Source organism: Melanerpes formicivorus, unplaced genomic scaffold, assembly GCF_026170545.1.
Source record: "Melanerpes formicivorus ecotype bairdi unplaced genomic scaffold, bMelFor1.0.p_v2 SCAF_43, whole genome shotgun sequence".
Classification (NCBI taxonomy): domain Eukaryota; kingdom Metazoa; phylum Chordata; class Aves; order Piciformes; family Picidae; genus Melanerpes; species Melanerpes formicivorus.
Window position 1 is genome coordinate 1,188,247 of NW_027142395.1, and position 23,257 is coordinate 1,211,503.

Genomic DNA, 23,257 nt, shown 5'->3' on the forward strand with positions numbered 1-23,257 from the left:
GATAGCTCAGCAGACTTCTGATACAACAATCTGTGAATGAACCTTGTACAGTGTTACGAAAACACTAAAGTACATGAGTTAAAAATGTTTGGAAGAGGAAGCTTGAATTCAGTGCTGTGTCCCAAAAGGGAATAGAAATTTGCTTTTCTACCTTTCTTCCAACATACCCAATTTCCTGTTGATCTCCAACATCTATGACAAACCATCATCTGTCTTAGTAGTTTCTTGTTGGCGGAGTACCAGCTGATGCAGACGTCCATTAACTAGATAATCTCTCAGTGCTGTAGCCAGAAATTCATCCAACTTCACCTGTTGCTTGTGACCAAGCAGGTTGTGTAGGTGAGCACCACAGGCAGGTGATGCTCCCTTCTTGTTGTCCAGAACAATTTTGTAAATAATGCATTGTAAAATTTTCTTGATGGAATCACAGAAAAGTTCTAAATGGCAAGTTGTTTTATTTCCACATCTTGGAGAAGCTGATGGTTTGATATGAGGCCATTCATGTCTTCAGTGGCCATCTGAGTTCATCAGGCTTGGTAGTTTACCAGAAATTGTCCGGATTTTATGGTGAATAGGAATAGAAATAGGAATGGAATGGAATAGAATAGAATAGACCAGACCAGGTTGCAAAAGACGTTTGAGATCATTGAGTCCAATCTATCACCCAACACCATCTAATCAACTAAACCATGGCACCTAGCACCTTGTTGGAGTCAAATGTTGTATGGCATTTTGTTTTTGGAAGTTAAGTCACGACAGGGAGCACTATCTATAATACCCATTTCACTCTGAATACAAATCAAGTGCCCTCACCATCAAAGTAGTTCTCATGTTGTACATACATAAGAAGTCAGTGATTTTTCTGCTTATGCAAGCAATACAGCATTGGAAAGTTGGCACCTATCCTCACAACTAGTGCCATCAGGAAGAGTGTCAGAGTCTGCCTTTAATTTAGTACACACTTAACCTTTTGTTTCATAGTCTGTGTGTAATTGCCTCGCCTCTATTGTGTGACTACTAGAGACAATTTTTAAGGGAAGTTCTGAGCTAACTGGCAGTAGGGTTGATTACAACCTAACACCAGCCAGAGAGGGACCTGGGGATACTGGTCGATAATAGGCTGAACATGAGCCAGCAGTATGCCCAGGTGGCCAAGAAGGCCAATGGCATCCTGGCCTGGATCAGGAACAGTGTGGCCAGCAGGAGCAAGGGAAGTCACTGTGCCCCTGTACTCAGCAGTGGTTAGGCCACACCTTGAGTCCTGTGTCCAGTTCTGTGCCCCTCAGTTTAGAGAAGATGTTGAGTTGCTGGAAGGTGTCCAGAGAAGGGCAACAAAGCTGGGGAGGGGTTTGGAGCACAGCCCTGTGAGGAGAGGCTGAGGGAGCTGGGGTTGCTTAGCCTGAAGAGGAGGAGGCTCAGAGGAGGCCTTCTTTGCTGTCTACAACTCCTTGAAGGGAGGTTGTAGCCAGGTGGGGGTTGGTCTCTTCTCCCAGGCAACCAGCACCAGAACAAGAGGACACAGTCTCAAGCTGTGCCAGGGCAGGTTTAGGCTGGATGTTAGGAAGACGTTCTTCATGGAAAGCGTTATTGGCCATTGGCATGTGCTGCCCAGGGAGGTGGTGGAGTCACCATCACTGGAGGTGTTTAAGAGACTGGATGGAGTGCTTTGTACCCCATTTTAGTTGATTAGATGGTTTTGGATGATAGGTTGGATTTGATGATCTCAAAAGTCTTTTCCAATCTGGTTAATTCTATTCTATTACACAGACCCTTTTGGAAAATTATATTATTGGCAGGGTGCCGTTGGAAGGATTTTGGTTTGGTTTGGTTTTTTTTCTTGTTTAGTGACTGGAAGGTAAAATTCGTTATGTGTTCATGCCTGACACATAGACCAAGGAACAAGCTGGCATTGATATTAGCATTGCTTTTGTACACCTGCCTAATACAGTTTCTTTGTCTACATGTGCTTAGTTGCTTGTGGTGAAATCTTTGCTAAATAAAGTCATAAAACAAAGGAATCCAGTTCTGTAGCATTTTTATCCTTCTCAGTATTATTTCGTGACAGTACTACAAAAAATATTTTACTCAGCAAACAGTCACTTATATTCCTCACTTGCCTTGCTTAGCAGCTTACTATTCATTCTAGAAAGTCTGTTTCTATTGGCTTTTACCTCTAGTACTTTCTCAGAGAGGCTTGTGTGCTGGCAAGATGTCCTTCAGTGTTTTATTCAGGCAATTCATTTCTGAATCTATATGCATAGCAACTGATGTGGTCTGTTCTTACAGAAGCTTGTGATATGCTGTTGTATGGCCAGTGACAACCTTTATGTTTTCTCTTACACTGAGCTCAAAGCAGTTATTGGTACAGTACACCTGGTGAAGTGTGAAGGCAAAAGTACTGACTATTTTGCCAAATTATGTGGCAGATTTTTGGTATCAGAGGAGGTAAGTGACTGAACACTTTCCTCTTGAAGTGTTGCAGACTTTGGCAAGATGTCCTTGTAGCTGTGTAGACTTCTTTTGATAGCATCCACTACGTGTAGTAGAGCAGTGGGCCAAAAGGTATCCCACCGACATCTGTGTGGATTATGAGCGCTTTTGTATTGGTACAGATTGTGTGGAGAGATTGTGGGATCTCCATCCTTAGAGGTATGAAGACACCCTCTGGATGCAATGCCAGGCAACATGTTTCCTGTCAGGGTTCTCTAGACCTCTTCCATGGGTTACTGCTGCATTTTATAGAATGGGTGCTTCCATTATTTCAGACTTTTGCTTAAATTATGATCCTCTTAAATCTAGTGTATGGGCTGCCCAGGGAGGTGGTGGAGTCGCCATCACCGGAGGTGTTTAGGAGAAGACTGGATGAGGCACTTGGTGCCATGGTTTAGTTGATTAGATGGTGTTGGGTGATAGGTTGGACTCGATCTCAAAGGTCTCTTCCAACCTGGTCTGGTCTGGTCTACTCTACTCTACTCTATTCTACTCTACTCTATTCTACTCTACTCTATTCTACTCTACTCACCCCCTTAGTGAGAACTGCAGTGTGCATACCAACCAGAGATGCACATACACTTGGTTAAAGTGTGTATATTATACACTTCTTGCTTAAAATGTCTTTGCTTTTGCTTTGGATATACAAAATATTTAAAATGAAAGGTAAAGATAACTAGATTGAGGAAATAAGTAACACACGTGTTACTGAGGGAGAATGAATACTGCATATTCATACAGCACTGATTTGTCCCCTTGCCTGTTAAGTGATTAAAAATTGTACATCACCATGTAACTAAGTAGCTCAGGCATGCCAAAGTAGGGTAGTCTTAAAACTGAAAACCATTCTGTTACCATGTCTCAAGGTATCCTAATCTCTTGTATTTAATGGCAGAAAATTCACCATGACAAGTAGAGCTGCTGTATGGCTGCTTCACCGAATGAAAAAATAGAGTTGACCAAAACCAAAAATTATTCTGGAGGAAATCAGGCAGGGATTTGTTTTTCAAAGAGAGCCAACTACATTGCTTCATTACCAGGTGGACAAAAGTCTGGTTTTAAGGAAGTGTATGAAACAGAAAGGAAATCCTTTCCATTTCCTTTGCATACACTTCATGCATAAAAAAGACCAATGTGTAGGGGATGAGTGGCAAATTTTCAGTAAACAATTGTCTGGGTGTCAAAAGTCACATAATTCTGAAAACAAATTATATAAAACCTTCTGCTTCAGTTCTTTGCCTCCACTTTTGATACCATCTCACCTACTCAGTGCAGATTCTCTTAGGTGTCTCTTTGTGCTCTTAAAAACGTGTTGAATTTTTGGCTTTGCTTTCAGACCATTTGTAGGTCTTGCTAGACCTTTGTCCGGAAACCAGTACAGCCAAGATACATCTATATTTAGGGCCTAAAAAAGTGTAGTCTGATTTCTGTCATGCACATTGTTGTATGCTGGCTGCTTTTTGCTGTTGACTTACTGGCAGTACTGGCTAACAGGTTTTAAGGTGGTGTCTCGTGCAACATCACTGAGATCTATAAAGTAGTCTCTTCTCTTCAGTTATTCTGTCAAGAAATACCATTTTAAATCTCAGCCCTTTTGTTTGGTGTTCTTTCTTACACATTTTTCTGGTTACTATTTGATCCACAATGTTCAATTTGTGGTTCTGTTTTAGGCAAGAGGTCTCATTACTGTTGTCTTTTTTCCACAGACTGGTGAATTCTCAGCTCGCTTCCTCTTGAAGTTACCTGTAGATTTCAGCAATATCCCTACATACCTTCTCAAGGTAAAACGAGTGTGGAGGTTAACAGTATGTGTGAAAGAGTATGAGTTACTGTTCCTAGTAACTGTTTTGGATTTCCTGCAGCCCTCCTATCCAAGAGTTTGGAAGTCCAGTATTTCTAAAATCAATTGGATTATGTTTTTGAAAGGTGATGCTGGATGTACACTGTAAGGGACCTTGACGGATTTGGGTGGTTGTAGAGGATGGCATGAAGTGCAGATATTCTTGGGTTTTAGACAACATAATAAGGACCAGACTTGACCATATCCTGGATATAATCTTGGGGGATAAATTTAAATATTTCTAGATGAACCCTTCTATAGGAGTCTGTGGAATTTCATGCTGTGTAAGTGTTGGAGGGTTTTTTAATGAACAGTCCAATCGTCTTGATAGCAGAAGCAGAAAAGCAAACTAAATATTCCACTTCTTAACAGAGAGTGAAAGCAAATACTGGTGACACTAACCTTAGAATAGAATAGAATTAACCAGGTTGGACAAGACCTTAGAGAACGAGTCCACCCTATCACCCAACACAATCTAATCAACTAAACCATGGTACCAAGTGCCTCATCCAGTCTCAAATACCTCCAGTGACAGTGACTCCACCACCTCCCTGGGCAGCACATTCCAATGGCCAATCTCTCTTTCTGTGAAGAACTTCTTCTTAACATCCAGCCTAAACCTCCCCTGGCACAGCTTGAGACTGTGTCCTCTTGTTCTGTTTGTCTGGGAGAAGAGACCAACCCCCACCTGGCTACAACGTCCCTTCAGGTAGTTGTAGACAGTAACTGATCATTTCCTTGATTACTTTGCTTAATTGTTTGCAATGAAGTTACTTTAGAAAGTAAAACTACAGAGTATTGATGTTAGGTGGGGAAAAAATATTTTTCTTTGCTAAGAGGAAAAACAAACAAACAAAAAAACTTCACAACCAAAAGCCTGTGACAAACTACCAACGTGGGATAATTTGCAATGAGTGGTTTTCACAGCAGGAAGACAGTTATTCTTTCAAGCAGTTACTGTGGAAGCCTATCATAAGGTCAGTGTTACTGCATTCAAAGAACACAGTGAGAGGTCTGGATTCTCTCTGTCATTACTGTCAGAATGATTTGCCAGAGCTTCTCCTTCATAAAAGGTTTGAGTCATCCGATGTTACCAACACCCATCTCTTCTTTGATCTGCATGTCTGTCTCCTTACTCAGCCATTTACTTTTATATGTTTGGAAATAAAAACAGCTACTTAATGTTCAGCAACTAATGTGTTCAGATAAAAATGTCAGCGGAGATCCAATTACCTCCTCTTCTTATTGTTAGATCTGTCTTTAACTAGTGTTACATCACAATTGCAAGTGTAATCTTCAGTGTTTCTTCAAATAAGATGCCTTGAGCTAAGAGCCATGAAAATAAAGGCAGGCACATCTATTACCTGACTGAAATTTTTGGTTGTATTTTACAGTCATGTGATCTTTTCACTTTATGCAGACTTTTTTCTCTTTGACTAATGAACCACTGTCAACTTTTTGAAAAGCCTGTGCATATTTTTGATTTCCTCCTGTGTTGATGGTAGCAGCGATTCTCCCAGCTGCTCTCTTGCATCAGGGTTTTCTCTTATCTCTTCATGGGAACATTTCCAGACAGATGTAAGAAGATTGGCCAGGTCTTTTCAGGAAGGATGATGTTGAGAAGCAGGATGCAACAAGTTGACCTGGACTGCAGGGTAGCTGTAATCTGCTTCTGAAAGACTGTGTGGAAATAACTCTGATGTGAACTATGCTGTGTACTCCTGATAGAATTCCCAAGTACCATATTTTCCAGGAACAGATTTTGGTTGTTCAGAATTTCAGGACAAGTGTGCACCTAGTGTATTCAGTAGCTTCAGGGCTGTCTTGTACTTGTTCAGTCTCTAGGGAAACTTCAAGACTTGGAGGTTGGAAGGGGGTGTATGACATATACAAGTAACTGTCATCATGTAGGACCTCTATGATAGAAGCATTCTACTTTTGTTTCTAAAGAGTAACATTTTAATATATGACAACATACTCCTCCTTACTGTAATTCCTTGTGTTCACTAAGCATCTTCCACCTTCTCAAAGTAGGTATACAGTGGGTAAAACATTGCTACTGCACAGCTCTGTCCTGGGTTGTTGTTCAGCCTGAACTCTGAATGATTCATTAATCTAAAGGAAGACCTGTATTTACTTTGCATGCATATGTAGATTGTGTGATGTGAAGAGGCATGCACAAGAGGTAGCACAATGAAGGTTTTCCAGTCTCTCTTTATTTTGACATCTCTAAAATAGCAATATGTTAACTGTGGGGTTTTGAAATTAATGTATTTTTGCATGCAAAAGCAGATCCTTCTTGATAGGCAATGTATTGATGAAACCCTTAGCTTTCTTATGCTGATTTCTAGTATGTAATCTGACAGGGTAACTGTGTTAAGGTGATAGGTAGTCTGGATGAGTACCCACAAGAGAAGAAATGCTGTTTTATTCCAGTAGTGTTTGTTGATGGTAGAAAAATGATTTTGGCTCAGGTTCCAACATGGATCATGACAGTGTGCTCTCTAGCAGGCATGTACAGAGCTGCTGCCTATAGCTTCTGGTATTCTGACATTATCAGCTATATAAATGTCATCTCATATGGCAATAATATGAAGGCAGGTAGAGTTGGAACTGATCTGGTGTGGCTGAAATAATTGTGCTTTGACTGCTTCAAATTCATAAAGCTACTTTTAGAAATGGAGATTTTTTAAATGGTTTTATTAAGCTGTTCATGTCTTTGGGTTTGAGGGGTGTTTTTTTGGTGTGTGGTGGGGTTTTTTGTGTTCTTTTTTTGTTTGTTTCTTTCTTGTGGATGATTTTTTTTTTTTGGGACATAAGTAGATTCTTGATTTTTTGCAATAAAATAGGAGGGTTTTTTTCCATTATGTCTGCCAGGTATATTGCCTTCAATGCTCCCTGCTGGCTTATGGCTCATGATAGAGTATTTATTGATGCAGTGGAAATAACTGTTAGTATATTACCCTGACAGAAAGAGCAGTCAGCAATTGAAGGCTGTCAGTCTGTTAACAGCTAGTGTTTAACTATAGCATTTCACAGTATTCACAGTATCACTTAGGTTGGAAAGGACCTCGAGGATCATCGAGTCCAACCTATCAACACAGACCCCATGACTAGACCATGGCACCAAGTGCCACGTCCTATCTCCTCTTGAACACCTCCAGGGTCGATGACTCAACCACCTCCCAGGGCAACCCGTTCCAATGACGAATGACTCGCTCAGTGAAGAACTTCCTCCTCACCTCGAGTCTAAACCTCCCCTGGCGCAGCTTGAGACTGTGTCCCCTTGTTCTGGTGCTGGTTGCCTGGGAGAAGAGGCCAACCCCTTCCTGGCTACAACCACCTTTCAGGTAGTTGTAGAGGGCAATGAGGTCACCCCTGAGCCTCCTCTTCTCCAGGCTAAACAACATCAGCTCCCTCAGCCTCTCCTCATAGGGCTTGTGTTCAAGGCCTCTCACCAGCCTCGTTGCCCTTCTCTGGACACGCTCAAGTGTTTCGATGTCCTTCTTAAACTGAGGGGCCCAGAACTGGACACAGCACTCTAGGTGCAGCCTAACCAAAGCAGAGTCCAGGGGCACAACGACCTCCCTGCTCCTGCTGGCCACACTATTCCTAATGCAGGCCAGGATGCCATTGGCCCTCTTGGCCACCTGGGCACACTGTTGGCTCATATTCAGGTGGCTGTCAATCAGCACCTCCTGGTCCGTCTCTGTCTGGGAGCTCTCCAGCCACTCCGCCCCCAGCCTGTAGCTCTGCATGGGATTGCTGTAGCCAAAGTGCAGCACTTGGCACTTGGACTTGTTGAATGCCATCCGATTGGACACTGCCCACCTGTCCAGTCGGTTGAGGTCCCTCTGCAGAGCCTTTCTACCCTCTAACTGACTAACATCTGCCCCTAACTTTGTGTCATCTGCAAACTTGCTGATGACTGACTCTACCCCTTCATCCAGATCATCGATGACGATGTTAAAGAGGATGGGGCCCAGCACTGATCCCTGGGGGACACCACTAGTGACTGGCTGCCAGCTGGATGTGGCACCATTCACCACCACTCTCTGGTCCCGGCCCTCCAGCCAGTTCCTAACCCAGTACAGAGTGCAGTGGTCCAAGCCACGGGCTGACAGCTTAGCCAGCAGTTTGCTGTGGGGGACGGTGTCAAAGGCCTTGCTGAAGTCCAGGTAGACCACATCCACAGGCCTCCCCACATCCACCAGACGGGTCACCTGATCATAGAAGGAGATCAGGTTGGAGAGGCAGGACCTGTGTCGTAGTTTGGGCTGGCTGCCCTCTGCTACAGGGGTGTTTCCTGTGTCCAGAAGTCCAGCCCAGTGGGTGGACACAGGAAATTAGGTTATTTCCTACCATGATCCCTTGCACCACTATAAGTCTCACGGCGGGGTCTGGCACTTCCTCTTTCCTTCCTCCCCGACACCCGGTAACTGGGGGAGAGATCTCCCGGCCATGGGCCTGGTTAGGCCCAAGGCCACGGGGGGATGGGCAGTCTCAGATCTGGCCAGCTGAGACTAGCCTAGCAGTGGGGGGGGGAAGGAGGAGCCCTGGGGGTTTGGGTGCACCCTCAGGTGGGAATGGGATTTCTCTGGGTCTGTTTTGGGTCTCTCTCTTGTCACTGTGTTTCTAGTTCTCTGCACGCACTCACTGTTCTATTTAAACTTTCCATCACTTTTGCAATCCGTTTGTCTGAGTCGTTATTTCTGCGCGTGGTGGGGAGGGGGTTTGCCCCAACCCATTACAACCTGCCCCTCTTAAATCCATGTGGCTGGACCTGAGCCCTTGGCCATCCTTCAGGTGCGCAGTTATTGCCGCCAGGATAATCTGCTCCATCACTTTCCCTGGCACTGAGGTCAGGCTGACTGGCCTGGAGTTTCCAGGTTCCTCCATCCGACCCTTCTTGTGGATGGGGACCACATTGGCCAGTTTCCAGTCATCTGGGACCTCACCAGTGAGCCAGGACTGGAGGAAAATGATGGAGAGTGGCCTAGCTAGCACATCTGCCACCTTTCTCAGCACCCTAGGATGGATCCCATCCGGTCCCATGGACTTGTGAGTATCCAAGTGGCTCAGCAGGTCCCGAACTAATTCCTCATGGAATTTCACAGAAAGCCAGGCTGAAAGGGACCCCAAGAATCTGGTCCAACCTTTCTAGGTGATTGTATACTTTAAATGAGTTGGCCCAGCACCCTGTCAAGCTGAGCCTTAAACCTGTTCAATGTAGGGGAGTCCACAACTTCCAATGTCTAACTGTTCTCATAGGGAAAAATTTTCCACTGGAGTCCAACTGCGGTCTGCCCAGAACTAACTTGTACTCATTATTCCTTGCCTTTTCCACATGAATCCTTGTAAAATGCTAATCTCCATCCTCCTGTCAGCCACTTTTGACGTTTTTGAATTATGTTCTAGTCTTCTGTAGCTAACCTCATAGTGCACAGTAGCTTCTCTGTAACAGTTTCTCTGTGTACAGTTCTTGGCCCCTCAATTTAAGAAGGACAGTGAGACTCTTGAACGTATCCAGAGAAGGGCAACAAGGCTGGGGAGAGGCCTTCAGCACAGCCCTGTGAGGAGAGGCTGAGGGAGCTGGGGGTGTTCAGCCTGGAGAAGAGGAGGCTCGGGGGAGACCTTATTGTCATCTACAACTACCTGAAGGGAGGTTGTAGCCAGGAAGGGGTTGGTCTCTTCTCCCAGGCAACCAACACCAGAACAAGAGGACACAGTCTCAAGCTGTGCCAGGGGAGGTTTAGGCTGGAGGTGAGGAGAAAATTCTTCCCAGAGAGAGTTGTTAGCCGTTGGAATGTGCTGCCCAGGGAAGTGGTGGAGTCACCATCCCTGGAGGTGTTTGCAAGGGATTGGACGTGGCCCTTGGTGCCATGGTTTAGTAGCCATGAGGTGTTGGGTGACAGGTTGGACTTGATGATCTTTGAGGTCTTTTCCAACCATATTGATTCTATGATTCTATGAATTTGTGAAGTTCCAAGTTGTGTGACTCTTCCTCTGCTGCCATTTTTTATTATGTTTTAATTAACACTGCTTGTATTAAAGTCTGGTTAAATATTTAAAGACCATTGGTTTTGCATCATCAGTCATTCCTAGTGATTCCCAATGATTTGTGTGCTCTTATGACATTTTTATTGATGACAGTAGGTAATCACACTACAAGTGTGACTGTAAAGCTTTGTATAGCAAGCCAATATTCTAGTCTGAGGATGTAAGCTTTGAGAGCAGTCTGTAGTGTTACAAAGTCTTTGGAGTTGTTGAGAGTACACTCAGGAATCAGAATATCTTACTCTGACAACTTTGTACTGATGGTGGTGATAGTATTTACTGTCTCTTTGGATTCTGAAATGATAAAAGTTTTCAGTTATTGCATATTTGGAAATGTACCACTTGTAGTGGCTGCAGCAGGTAAATCTCTTTTTTCATAAGTTTTCACAACAAATGCCTTCACATTTGAAAGGAAAAATACTGCTCTTTATTTTCCAAGCTAACAAACTGTTCAAAACGAAATGTTGGTTGACACTGCAAAAGCACATTTCAGGGAAGACACCCTTTCATTATTTCTTCCTTTGCAAAGTTATATTTTAGTAAAAAGAATTTGGATTTAATGTGAACCTTCCTATCCACTTCTCTGTTGTTTTATTATGCAAAACTAGTTGACATAAATGAAAATTCTAAGTGTTAAAACAACTGCATAATCAAGCTGATGGCTCAGGCTGCTGCAGGATTTATTTCTGGTAAGTCTTTCATGAAGATTTTCATATGGACAGTGTGACTTTGGCTCAGGAAAGTCCTTGTATCTGCATCTGTTGACTTACACTTTCCTTTCCTTGCAGTTAAGTGTTCCTTTTGGCTTAAGTTCTGTGTTGGTTGCAACATTTACCATTTTTGCCACAGTGTTTTATAAATGATTCACTCCACACACAGGTTTTGAGACTCGGTCCCTAAGTCACATTGGTGCCTTCTTACAGGTACCATTTATGCCAGAGTACTGATCAAGGTAGCAGACTTGGCATCTGAAATACCTCCTCTAAATTTAGAGGCATTCTTTGTAGTTTCGGTCAGCAATGCGAATGTCTTTCTCCTACTCTTAAGTCATTAAGTATCTCCAGCTCAGGAATTTACGTATTGTACTGCATTATGTAACTACAGTGTGATTGCACAGTGTGAGTGAGCTTTAGCATGCGTTGCCAGTGGTGTTGTTGAAAACAAGACATTTAGGCATTTTTCTTCAGATTTAACACATCTAAGTGCTGGGTGCTGCACGTTGGCCACAACAACCCCATGCAGTGCTACAGGCTGGGGGCAGTGGCTGGAGAGCAACCAGGCAGAAAGGGTCCTGGGGGTACTGATCAATACTAGACAGTCTGCCCAGGTGGCCAAGGCCAATGTCATCCTGGCCTGCATCAAGAACAGCGTGGCCAGCTGGAGCAGGGAATTCATTCTGCCCCTGTACTCAGCACTGGTTATGCCACACCTTGAGTCCTGTGTCCAGTTCTGGGCCCCTCAATTTCAGGAGGATATTGAGACTCTTGAGTGTGTCCAGAGAAGGGCAACAAGGCTGGGGAAAGGCCTCAAGCACAAGCCCTATGAGGATAGGCTGAAGGAGCTGGGGTTGCTTAGGCTGGAGAAAAGGAGGCTTAGGGGAGACTTTCTTGCTGTCTACAACTCCCTGAAGGGAGGTTGTAGCCAGGAAGGGGTTGGTCTCTCCTCCCAGACAACTTGTGACAGAACAAGAGGACACAGTGTCAAGCTGCACCAGGGGAGGTTTAAGCTGGATGGTAGGATGAAATTCTTCACAGAAGGAGTGATTTGCCATTGGAATGTGCTGCCCAGGGAGTTGGTGGAGTCAGCATCACTGGAGATGTTTAGGAAGAGACTGGATGGGGTGCTTGGTGCCATGGTTTAGTTGATTAGATGGTGCTGCATGATAGGTTGGACTTGATTTCAAAGCTCTTTTCCAACCTGGTCTATTCTATTCTATTCTAGGCTATGCTATTCTGTACTAGGCTATGCTATTCTGTTCTAGGCTATGCTATTCTGTTCTAGGCTATGCTATTCTGTTCTAGGCTATGCTATTCTGTTCTAGGCTATGCTATTCTGTTCTAGGCTATGCTATTCTGTTCTAGGCTATGCTATTCTGTTCTAGGCTATGCTATGCTATTATTTATTTCCTCGTTGATTGAGGTTTTGGTTAAGTAAGATGTGCCCTGGTTACCACCATCTTCTTGTATGTAATTTAAAAGGTATTAATTTCCTATTCATATGTACCTGCTTGTTTTGCCCTAGCTGGTATCTAAACCAATTGAACTATGATGCTGTGACCTTGGCATCCTTACCGTAATTTCTTACTATTCAAGCATAACTGAAATATGCAAAGCAGACCCTAATTTCTTTTTCTAGAAGATTTAAAAAAATCTTCAAACCTCGTTTTAAAATTCTTTTTTTCAATTCTGTTTGTTAAATTATTTTTCAATTTTCTTTAAATTATTTTTTAAATTATTTCTTAAAATTATCTTTACAGTTCTTTCTCTAAAATTATTTTTTTTCATTACTTTTGGATTTTTTTATTTGTTTTTTATATTTTCTTTTTATTCTTTTGTTTTCTGAAGAGCCAGCTTGTGATGACCATTGTATTTGGTGCATATCTTTCAGAACCGAAACAAATAGCAGACATTGTCTAGACACATTGCCAGAGGCCAAACAGTTGTGTGCAAGACCATGAATGGGAGAGGTTTATCCTCAAGTTCAAATTGAAAGATAAGAACATATTTGTGTTTTTCCTCACTGTGATTTCATCATTTGGGAGTCTGTTAAAAATCCAGGGCAACCTCTGTGACGTAGACCAAATTTCAAGTACTGTGAACAGACTGCAATACTTCTGTGCATTTGAGTAATCAACTACGGTAGAGAACAAACAATAGTTGAGTATAATTTGTAGGGTCAAATGAGATATTTTTTTCTTTCCCCAGGCAGACTTCTAAATTGTGATTTAGCAGTTTAATTTATTGACAGTCTTTAAGATTTGTGTTAGATTGCTGCAAGATTGCGGCATGAGATTGAACACATCTAAGTGCTGGGTTGTACACATTGACCACAACAACCCCATGCAGTGCTACAGGCTGGGGTCAGAGTGGCTGGAGAGCAGCCAGGCAGAAAGAGACCTGGGGGTACTGGTTGATAGTAGGCTGAACATGAGCCAGCAGTGTGCCCAGGTGGCCAAGAAGGCCAATGGTATCCTGGCCTGGATCAGGAACAGTGTGGCCAGCAGAAGCAGGGAGGTCATTGTGCCCCTGTACTCTGCACTGGTTAGGCCACACCTTGAGTCCTGTGTCCAGTTCTGGGCCCCTCAGTTTAGAGAAGATGTTGAGTTGCTGAAAGGTGTCCAGAGAAGGGCAACAAGGCTGGGGAGGGGTTTGGAGCACAAGCCCTGTGAGGAGAGGCTGAGGGAGCTGGGGTTGCTTAGCCTGGAGAAGAGGAGGCTTTGGGGAGACCTTATTGCTGTCTATAACTCCCTGAAGGGAGGTTGTAGCCAGGAGGGGTTGGTCTCTTCTCCCATTGAACCAGCACCAGAACAAGAGGACACAGTCTCAAGCTGCACCAGGGCAGGTTTAGGCTGGATGCTAAGAAGTTCTTCACAGAGAGAGTTGTTGGCCATTGGAATGTGCTGCCCAGGGAGGTGGTGGAGTCACCATCACTGGAGGGGTTTAAGAAGAGACTGGATGGGGTGCTTGGTGCCATGGTTTAGTTGATTAGATGGTGTTGGGTGCTAGGTTGGACTTGATGATCTCAACGGTCTCTTCCGGTCTGGTCTGGTCTGGTCAGGTCAGGTCTGTTCTGTTCTGTTCCCAAGGTACAAATGCACTTGAATAAAAACCAGTACTTTTGCTGTTTAGCACAAAAAATTGAACTAATCATTCTGGAAAAGTGTAATGTTTTATTTTCCTTTTAAACTTAATTTGCTTTGTCAGTAGGTAGCTGACTAAAACCTGATGTGTAGTGGCTTAAAGTAATAAAGTTAGTGGCAAGAAGGAGTTTTAAGTCCAGATCTGACTTTATCTTTTTACATTAGGCTGTTTTATGCTGTGCTGGACAACTACCTCTCAAAGGAGCAGAGAGCATTGTGCAGTACATACTGTTTGGCTGCCTTCCCATAATGTGTATATGGCTTTCTTTTTGGGTTGAATGGTAATCCTGTAGAATAGAATGGAATAGAATTAATCATGATGGAAGAGACCTTTGAGTTTGAGTCCAACCTATCATCCAACACCATTTAATCAACTAAACCATGGCACCAAGCACCCCATCCAGTCTCTTCCTAAACACCCTCAGTGATGGTGACTCCATCACCTCCCTGTACATCATATGAAGCTTGGTCTATGGTGCCAGATGTCACTTTTCTTTTTTTGGGTTTATGAGAATAGCAGTTTAAAAGACTTGAAGGTAACGCTGAAATAATACATCTGAAGTTCTCACAATTCACAATGCTTTGACTGTGCTTTCCATAGGCATCTTTTAAGGTCATACATAGATTGCTCATAGTCTTATACTAGGTAAGACTTTGTGACAGAGACACAAAGTGAACTTCCTGAATTTTATTCAGTGTGTTCTTCACATGCATGTAAGCATTCAGAGCAAAGAGAATTCTTAAACAAGACATCAGTGTGATATTTGCTAGATTGCTTATTGTTCCAACATTAAATAACTTTAACAGAACATTGAATCATCAAAGATTGTCTAGGTTTCTTCTGTTAAAAGTTTCAAGGCCAACTTTATAATATACATTCATAATGAGCCATTGAGATTTTAGATTAGAACTGGGTCTGTGCAAGTTACTACTGGTAGTGTTCAAAACAGAATAGCTTGAAGTAGTTGAAGCCTGTAAACAGTACAGTCCATAGGCTGTGAAAATGTAACCTGGGTGTACAGAAGACATTTATCAAGAGGGGTTGTCATTGATGCTTGTCTCTAAGAAGCTCTCATTTTTGCCTGTGCCCAGAAATTCGTGGTTTACTTCAGATTTCCACTTTCTTCATCGAAAAGTAGTAAACAAAGCACCACGGAGGAAGGGTTTTATTCCTTAGAACGCTGGCCAGTGGCAGAGGAGCAGCCTGCTGCCAGAAGCATGCAAATGCCAAGCAGGGGAGCTTGCATAATGAGTGAGACCAGAAATAATTAAAAAAATGCTCACATCATGAAAAATTTCTAGCAGTCTAGGAAGTTGTGGATTTAGGAAAGTAGTGACTTTTTTTGGTCTTAAAGTTTTTTTAAGCATCTACTTTTTCCTAATTGCTCAAAACCACATAACATCTGTCAGCTTTAAAGATTTGAGAGGTTTGTTTGGGATTTTGTTGTTGTTTGTTTGTAGCAGGATGTTTCAGTTGTCAATTGCAGGTTTAAGTGTAAGATCTTACATTCCACTGTATGGAAGTATTGTGCTTCTTACTGAAGCAATTAACCTTGCAGAGCTTTGCAGAACAGGTGAGCACTCTTGCTGTGCCACAGGACCTACTGGCCCTGTCACTGGAGAGTTAAGTACTGCTGTAATGCATTTGATCTCCAGAAATGCAGAAACTGAAATATAATTCTTTTTCCTTTTGTTATTTTATGGTGATTTCTTCTACACATAAATCAAGGGAAGCAAAGCCCTGTAAAAGTGTATTTAAAGTCATTATGCCCCTGTACTCAGCACTGGTGAGGCCACAACTTGAGTCCTGCATCCAGTTCTGGGGCCTTCAGTTTAGACAAGATGTTGAGTTGCTGGAACATGTCCAGAGAAGGGCAACAAAGCTGGGGAGGCGCCTGGAGCACAGCCCTGTGAGGAGAGGCTGAGGGAGGTGGGGGAGCCTGGAGAAGAGGAGGCTCAGGGGAGACCTTATTGCTGTCTACAATTCCCTGAAGGGAGGTTGCAGCCAGGTGAGGGTTGGTCTCTTCTCCCAGGCAGCCAGCACCAGAACAAGAGGACACAGTCTCAAGCTGTGCCAGGGGAAGTTTAGGCTGGATGTTAGGAAGAAGTTCTTCATAGAAAGAGAGACTGGCCATTGGAATGTGCTGCCCAGGGAGGTGGTGAAGTCAAGATCACTGGAGGTGTTTAGGAAGAGACTGGATGAGGCTCTTGGTGCCATGTTTTAGTTGATTAGATGGTGTTGGATGATAGGTTGGACTTGATGATCTCAAAGGTCTTTTCCAACCTGGTTCATTCTTTTCAAGTCTATTTTTTAATTTTGTGAACAGATCAGTTCCCTTCATTCTCACAAAATTTTCCATGGCAATTTGATTGGTTTCCAGTAGCCAGTCACTAAAACTACCTAAAACATGTTAGTGTCAGGAGCACCTTAAATTCCATATGCTGAAAGCCAAAACCAATTTTTTAAATTGTCTTCTTCTGTAATTTATTGGAAGAATTTGCTAATGAGATTTGTCAACTGGAACAGCTCATTCTGCACAGCTGATGATTTTTATAGGTTATGATCTTAATGTGACTCATAATCCCCAATCAACTGTATTTCTGATGACAGTCATTTTTAAACACTTTATTTTTATAATGCAATAGTAAAGAGAAGGACCACTGCATGTACTGATCAATTTTTCTCTAATTTGATAGACTTACTCATTTGCTCCTCTGTGATGAGTAGAAGCAGGGGTTTTTCTATTACTTGCCTAAAAAAAAAACCCCAACCCCAACAAATAAACAGAGCAAACAGACCCAAACCAAAAAATAACAGCTCCTGAAATTTAAAATCCTTTTTTGCATCTGGTGGGAAAGTTTCTAGGCAGGCAATGTTGCGTGACTTGGTTTGCACTGACTGCCATGTTAGGGCTTGTAATTTGTACTGTTGCTTTACATTTGCATTCTATGCATTGCATAGGAAGAATGGAATTCAATAGCCATAAAAATAATTGCATGTTATTACATAATGATGGTTCTTGTTTTATCTGTCATGGCCTACCCATAGTATGTAAAAGAAGCAGTGTACAGTGGTCTCGCACTGGAAGGAGGATCCTTGGATATTTTCCTTGGGGTTTTTTCAGCCTTTTATTATTTTTTTAATTTGTTGCCCATTGCCATTTTTTCCTGAAAGAAAAATGAGCATAATAATAATCTGTAAAAATTGTTAACCAGCAAGTCTACATTTGTACATACAGCAGTACATCACAGAATGGTCTGGGCTGGAAGGGACCTCCAAAGGTCATCTAGTCTAGCCTCCCCACAGTCAGCAGGGACATACCCAACTAGACCAGGCTGCCAAGGACCCCGTTGAGCTATACCTTGAATATCTCCAGGGAAGAGGCCCCAACCACCTCCCTAGGCAACCTGCTCCGGTGTTCCACTACCTTCATAGTAAAGAACTTGTTCCTAACATCATCAGTGATAAACACTTGTTTAGGAAGGTGGTGGTTCTGAAGGCACCATATTTTAGTAATACTTTGTGCTCTAACCAATGAAGCAAGAAACCACACTCATTCCTTGGGTTGCAGCAATATGGCCAGGCATCCTCCTTGACCTAGGGACAGATAGTAGTGGTTGCTCACTCACTTTCTGCTAGGATGAGTTATATTTTAGTGGAAGTTTATGAACTTCAGAAGAAGAAAAAGCAAGAATAAATACTACATAAAACATCATGGGAGAATGTTAAGAAGGATGTTTCAGTGTGGAGTCCACAGCCTCTCTGTACTATTAGATTTAGACCTTATTGCTGTCTACAACTACCTGAAGGGTAGTTGTAGCCAGGAGGAGGTTGGTCTCTTCTCTCTAGCAACCAGCACCAGAACAAGAGGACACAGTCTCAGCTGTGCTAGGGGAAGTTTAGACTCAAGGTGAGCAGAAAGTTCTTCACTGAGAGAGTTGTTCGCCATTGGAATGTGCTGCCCAGGGAGGTGGTGGAGTCACCATCCCTGGAGGTGTTCAAGAGGGCATTGGATGTGGCACTTGGTGCCGTGGTTTAGTCATGAGGTCTGTGGTGATAGGTTGTACTCAATGATCTTTGAGGTCTCTTCCAACCTTGGTGATTCTGTGATTTCTTCCTTAGGCCTCAGATAATAACTACAGCAGCCCATACTTCGAGGTTTTAAAGTCAGTTTTGTACACATAAGTGCCATTACTGTTACAGTGATAGGGTTGATTTAGTGTTTTGTGTTGTTGTTGTTCTGGCTTTCAGATTACTAGATTATGGCTACCTGCTTAAGGAAGAATAGTACTGAGATGACTGTATGTCTGTGTGATGATTTCATGTGATTGTTAGTCACTCTTGCTTTGGGTTCTGGGATTTGCCCTGGTAAATTTCTGTGATTGAATACATAAAATCATTTGATAGCTTTCAGTCTGTAAAGGAATTTCTGTGTTATTCTGTGTCTGAAAAACAGCTGTGTAGCAGAGTACACTACACTACTCACTCTTATTTGGTTTCATAAAGGTTTAAGCCAAAAACACTAAAAAAAACCAAAAGAAGCTTTACAGTTGCATCATTTACTCTCAGCAGTAAACATTCTGAGGCTGGATGATCCATCACATTTATTATTGTCTAATTGATACTGACAATGTCATTTGTCATAATATCATGAAACAAAGTTTAAAAAAAGAAACCCCACCAAAAAAGCCACCAAAACGTCAATGATGTTCTAGGATGTTTTGCTTCCATGCTTGCAGAAGAATTCACAGCATTTTCTCCACTAATTCTTAATGAATAATCTGTCATGCTTCTGTGAAGCTTTACATTTCTATAGCTTGTATTTAGGAAAATAGCTGCTTGTTTATTACTAAGGTATATTTTGATATCTTCTGTTTCAGACTTCAGCTGGAGAAAGCTAAAGTAAAGATTGCGTAGTCCAGCAGCATCCGAGTGAGACAGTGAAAGAAAGATAAATAAAACTCAGACCTGTTGACTCTCTATTTCTGTTTTAATGATTTCAGTGTTCATGCTGGAACTTGCATGTCTTTTATGTGCTGGGACCTGTAATCGTTGTGAACAGCACGTCCATGGGAGAGATGGGGCAGTGGGGAGGAGCATTAATTTGGCTTCACTGGATGCAATTAGGCACACTGTTTAGGTCTTAACAGGTTACCAGTACAACAAAGTTTGGGCAGAAAGATGTCCATGGTTTTCAGTTACTTAATGAACTGTCTGGAGTGCTCATACAAAAACCTATATACACCCACATAACGTAGAAAGGGAGAGTAGTGAAATAGAGTTCAACTAGTGAGGAGCCAAGTTACCTCCTCCCAACTTCTACAGTTCTTTGTCATTTTAATGATTTGTTTTGAGTTAGCTATACTGAAAAACTGCTGAAATAGGTACTTTCAAAAAAACCCATATACCTAAACACATATTGGAGATTGCAGATACTTTGTGTTTTACTGTAACATCTTTTCTGATCTAGAAAAGGGTGACTGATGTGTTGACTAAAACTGATGACGGACTGATGGTATCTAAATAATCAGCTACTCATTCGCATGAACCCTAAGGACAATGTGTTGGTTAACAAAGAATAAACATGCTTCTTCCAATTATTATTTTCATTGTTTAGCATTATAGTTTGTGTCCTAGATAAAATCATTATCTCATTTCACCTAGACTCATGACTTTAAGTAATTACTTAGTTTGCATCTTGCTGTTGTAAAGTGATTAGCCTAGCTCTTGAAACACAGGTCAAATGATATGCAGGTTAACATTTTGACATATAGATACTGTCATTTTTATCTGCATAGGCTAGATGAAAGTATTAACTGAGACTCTCATAAGTTCTTATGTGATATGTTGTTCACAGTAGTTGTGACATAGGAATTGAATCCCGGACGGACTAGGTGTATAGAAATGTACGGTGGAAATCTGAGCCATGAGAAGAATGCTTGTCCCAGTGTTTAACCAGAATGGTGTTCACTCTCTCCTCATCTCTTTCTGTAAACTTTGCAATTCCTCAAAATTACAAAGAACACTCATTCAGATCCAGTGCATTTTTACATATTTTTCATGAAGGAAAACCAAATTACTCCCATCAGCCAGAAGAGTTTCATGACTTCAGAGTTTCACAGATTTTTCTCAAAGGCCATTTTTCCGCTGACAAAGTTTTATGTTGCCCCTCCTTAATATTCTTTACTCTTCTTGGGTATCCTAAGTACCTGATAATCTTTATCATGGACACCTCCACATTGCATTTTGGTCACAACAGACCCATGCAGCACTACAGGCTGGGGTCGGAGTGGCTGGAGAACAGCCAAGCAGAAAGGGACCTGGGGGTACTGATTGACAGCCAGCTGAAAATGAGCCAGCAGTGTGCCCAGGTGGCCAAGAAGGCCAATGGCAGCCTGGCCTGGATCAGGAACAGTGTGGCCAGCAGGAGCAGGGAAGTCATTGTGCCCCTGTACTCAGCACTGGTTAGGCCACACCTTCAGTCCTGTGTCCAGTTCTGGGCCCCTCAACTTCAGAAGGGCATTGAGACTCCTGAACGTGTCCAGAGAAGGGCAACAAAGCTGGGGAGAGGCCTCGAGCACAAGCCCTATGAGGAGAGGCTGAGGGAGCTGGGCTTGCTTAGCTTGGAGAAGAGGAGGCTTTGGGGAGACCTCATCGCTCTCTACAACTCCCTGAAGGGAGGCTGTAGCCAGGAGGGAGTTGGTCTCTTCTCCCAGGCAACCAGCACTAGAACAAGAGGACACAGTCTCAAGCTACACCAGGGGAAGTTTAGGCTCGAGGTGAGGAGAAAGTTCTTCACAGAGAGAGTTGTTGGCCATTGGAATGTGCTGCCCAGGGAGGTGGTGGAGTCACCATGCCTGAAGGAGTTCAAGAGGGGGATGGACATGGCACTTGAAGCCATGGTTTAGTAATCATGAGGTTTTGAGTGACAGGTTGGACTTGATGACTTTTGAGGTATTTTCCAACCTTATTGATTCTATGATTTGGTCATTAACTTATAAGATATTGTATTGACTCATAATATTTCTCAGGATCAGACTCTTGTTGATGTTACAGAGCTTGATAAAACAGGAGTGTAACTCTTGACAGTGCTTAAAACTTCTTTGACACCTTCCTTCGGAAGTTCGCACAGCCCAGCTGTGTTCTGAGTGAAGGAAAAGCACTGTAGCTGTTGTACTGCTTGAAATAAATAAATAGGAAAGCAAATAAGTGAGAGATCAAGGAGCAGAGCACATGATACCTGGCTTGCTGACTCGCTTGATAGTTTTCTCAGGGTGAGAAATAGCTAAGATACTTTTTGTTTGTTTGTTTTTACACTGTACTTAGTCTCTTTTTTTACAAATAGAACACAGCTTGCTAGGTAGAGTGTAGTTCTTTGTGTGTTCATTTTGGTTTTATGTATATCATGCATTTTGACAGTGCTTCTAAATGCTATTAAAATGGTAATTTTTAAACTTTGTTCTGTGTAACTAACCTTGATTGCACAAGAACTAATGGAAAGAAAACCAGAAAATACTCACTTTGACACATCAACTCAAGCTGCTTTTGCACATTCTAATGTATCTTTTTCTTAGTTTAAAATCAGAAACCATTTTTGAGACTTTATTTCAAGATGTGAAAATTAATAGTTGGCAAGTGGCTAATACAAAAGTCTTATTTAGAGCAGGCAGTGTATTTGGAAGAGAGACTAGTGACCAGGATTTGTGCAGCTTCCTTAGTATAAGTAAAGGACTTAAAGAACCACTAGCATTTTAGGACTGCATGGTTTATGAATGCTTCTAAAGCAAAAGAAGTTTTGGAATGACATTACCAGAGGGGTGCTTCTGGTTGCAAAAGCAAATGCTTCATGAGAAGCTGTGCAACTGAGTTTGTAATAAACAGGGTTGGCATTTTATGATTGTGTTCTTGCAACAGCAGTTGTCCTGGATGCCAGCAACTCACTAACTAAATTTTGTTTGTTTGTTTGTTTAGCACACATTGCCAGTTCCTTCTTGAAGAGATGTGTGATCAACCTGCAGCCAGGTTTACAGTTCTTCAGGCCATGATATTATCAGATTTAGGAGACTATACCTGTTAAAGCAACTTGGAGGCATATATTAATCTTTCTGAGTCATGGGAGGCAGCATTGCAGTATGTAGAATTAATCTTCCTTGGCTTCTTAATTTATGAATTTCATTAATATAACTGGAAAAGACTACCCCTCCTGGAAAAACAAAAGTAGAAGGTTTTATGCCAGTAATGCCAAAATGATACCATATTTAACAGAAAAGAACTAAGAATCATTGGAAGTCTAATAGGAAGAGAAGATCCATAGGAAATTTCAAAAAAATTGTGGTATGTTAGGTTTGAAGGAATCATTTCTGGGAAGCTTGGAAAATTGTAATAGTGACCAACAGAACAAGAGGACACAGTCTCAAGCTGCGCCAGGGGAGGTTTAGGCTGGATGTTAGGAAGAAGTTCTTCATAGAAAGAATGCTTGGCCATTGGAATGTGCTGCCCAGGGAGGTGGTGGAGTCACCATCACTGGAGGTGTTTAAGAAGGGACTGGATGGGGTGCTTGATGCTATGGCTTAGTTGATTAGATGGTGTTGGTTGATAGGTTGGACTTGATGATCTCAAAGGTCTTTTCCAACCTGGTTAATTCTATTCTAATTCCATTCTCATCTGTTCTATCTCTGTATGTTGGCTTTAAAAAAATAAAACCATAATTTAGCCCTGTAGTTCAGCAAGAGAAAAGGTGATTATGTGCTTAGTAGGTCAACTCTTACAACTCAGGGTGGTTTGTGTGCAGTTTCTGGCACACAGAGACGTAGGTTTAAAGATTTTGAGTAAAAGAACCAGATTTGTGAATCATAGAAACAGCAAAGCTTTGTTTCTTGCAGGTTTAATCCCTTGTCACTTCAAATCTCTGTGCTATGCCATTATGGTTCTCTCATGCTTCAGTTTATTAAGTGAGATGATGGCCCTTCAGATACTACCATTAATAGCAAACTAGGTTTACCCACTGCTC

General features: G+C 42.3%; 1 protein-coding gene across 2 annotated transcripts in view; it reads left to right on the plus strand.

Moving 5' to 3' along the window:
- BABAM2 (BRISC and BRCA1 A complex member 2) overlaps positions 1–23,257 on the plus strand; it is a 216,650-nt gene that overhangs the window by 60,202 nt on the left and 133,191 nt on the right. For both annotated transcript variants that reach the window (XM_068158815.1, XM_068158814.1), the window contains exon 6: positions 4,197–4,271. In XM_068158815.1, the coding sequence (XP_068014916.1) occupies positions 4,197–4,271 (75 nt within the window). The remainder of the gene's footprint in view (positions 1–4,196; positions 4,272–23,257) is intronic.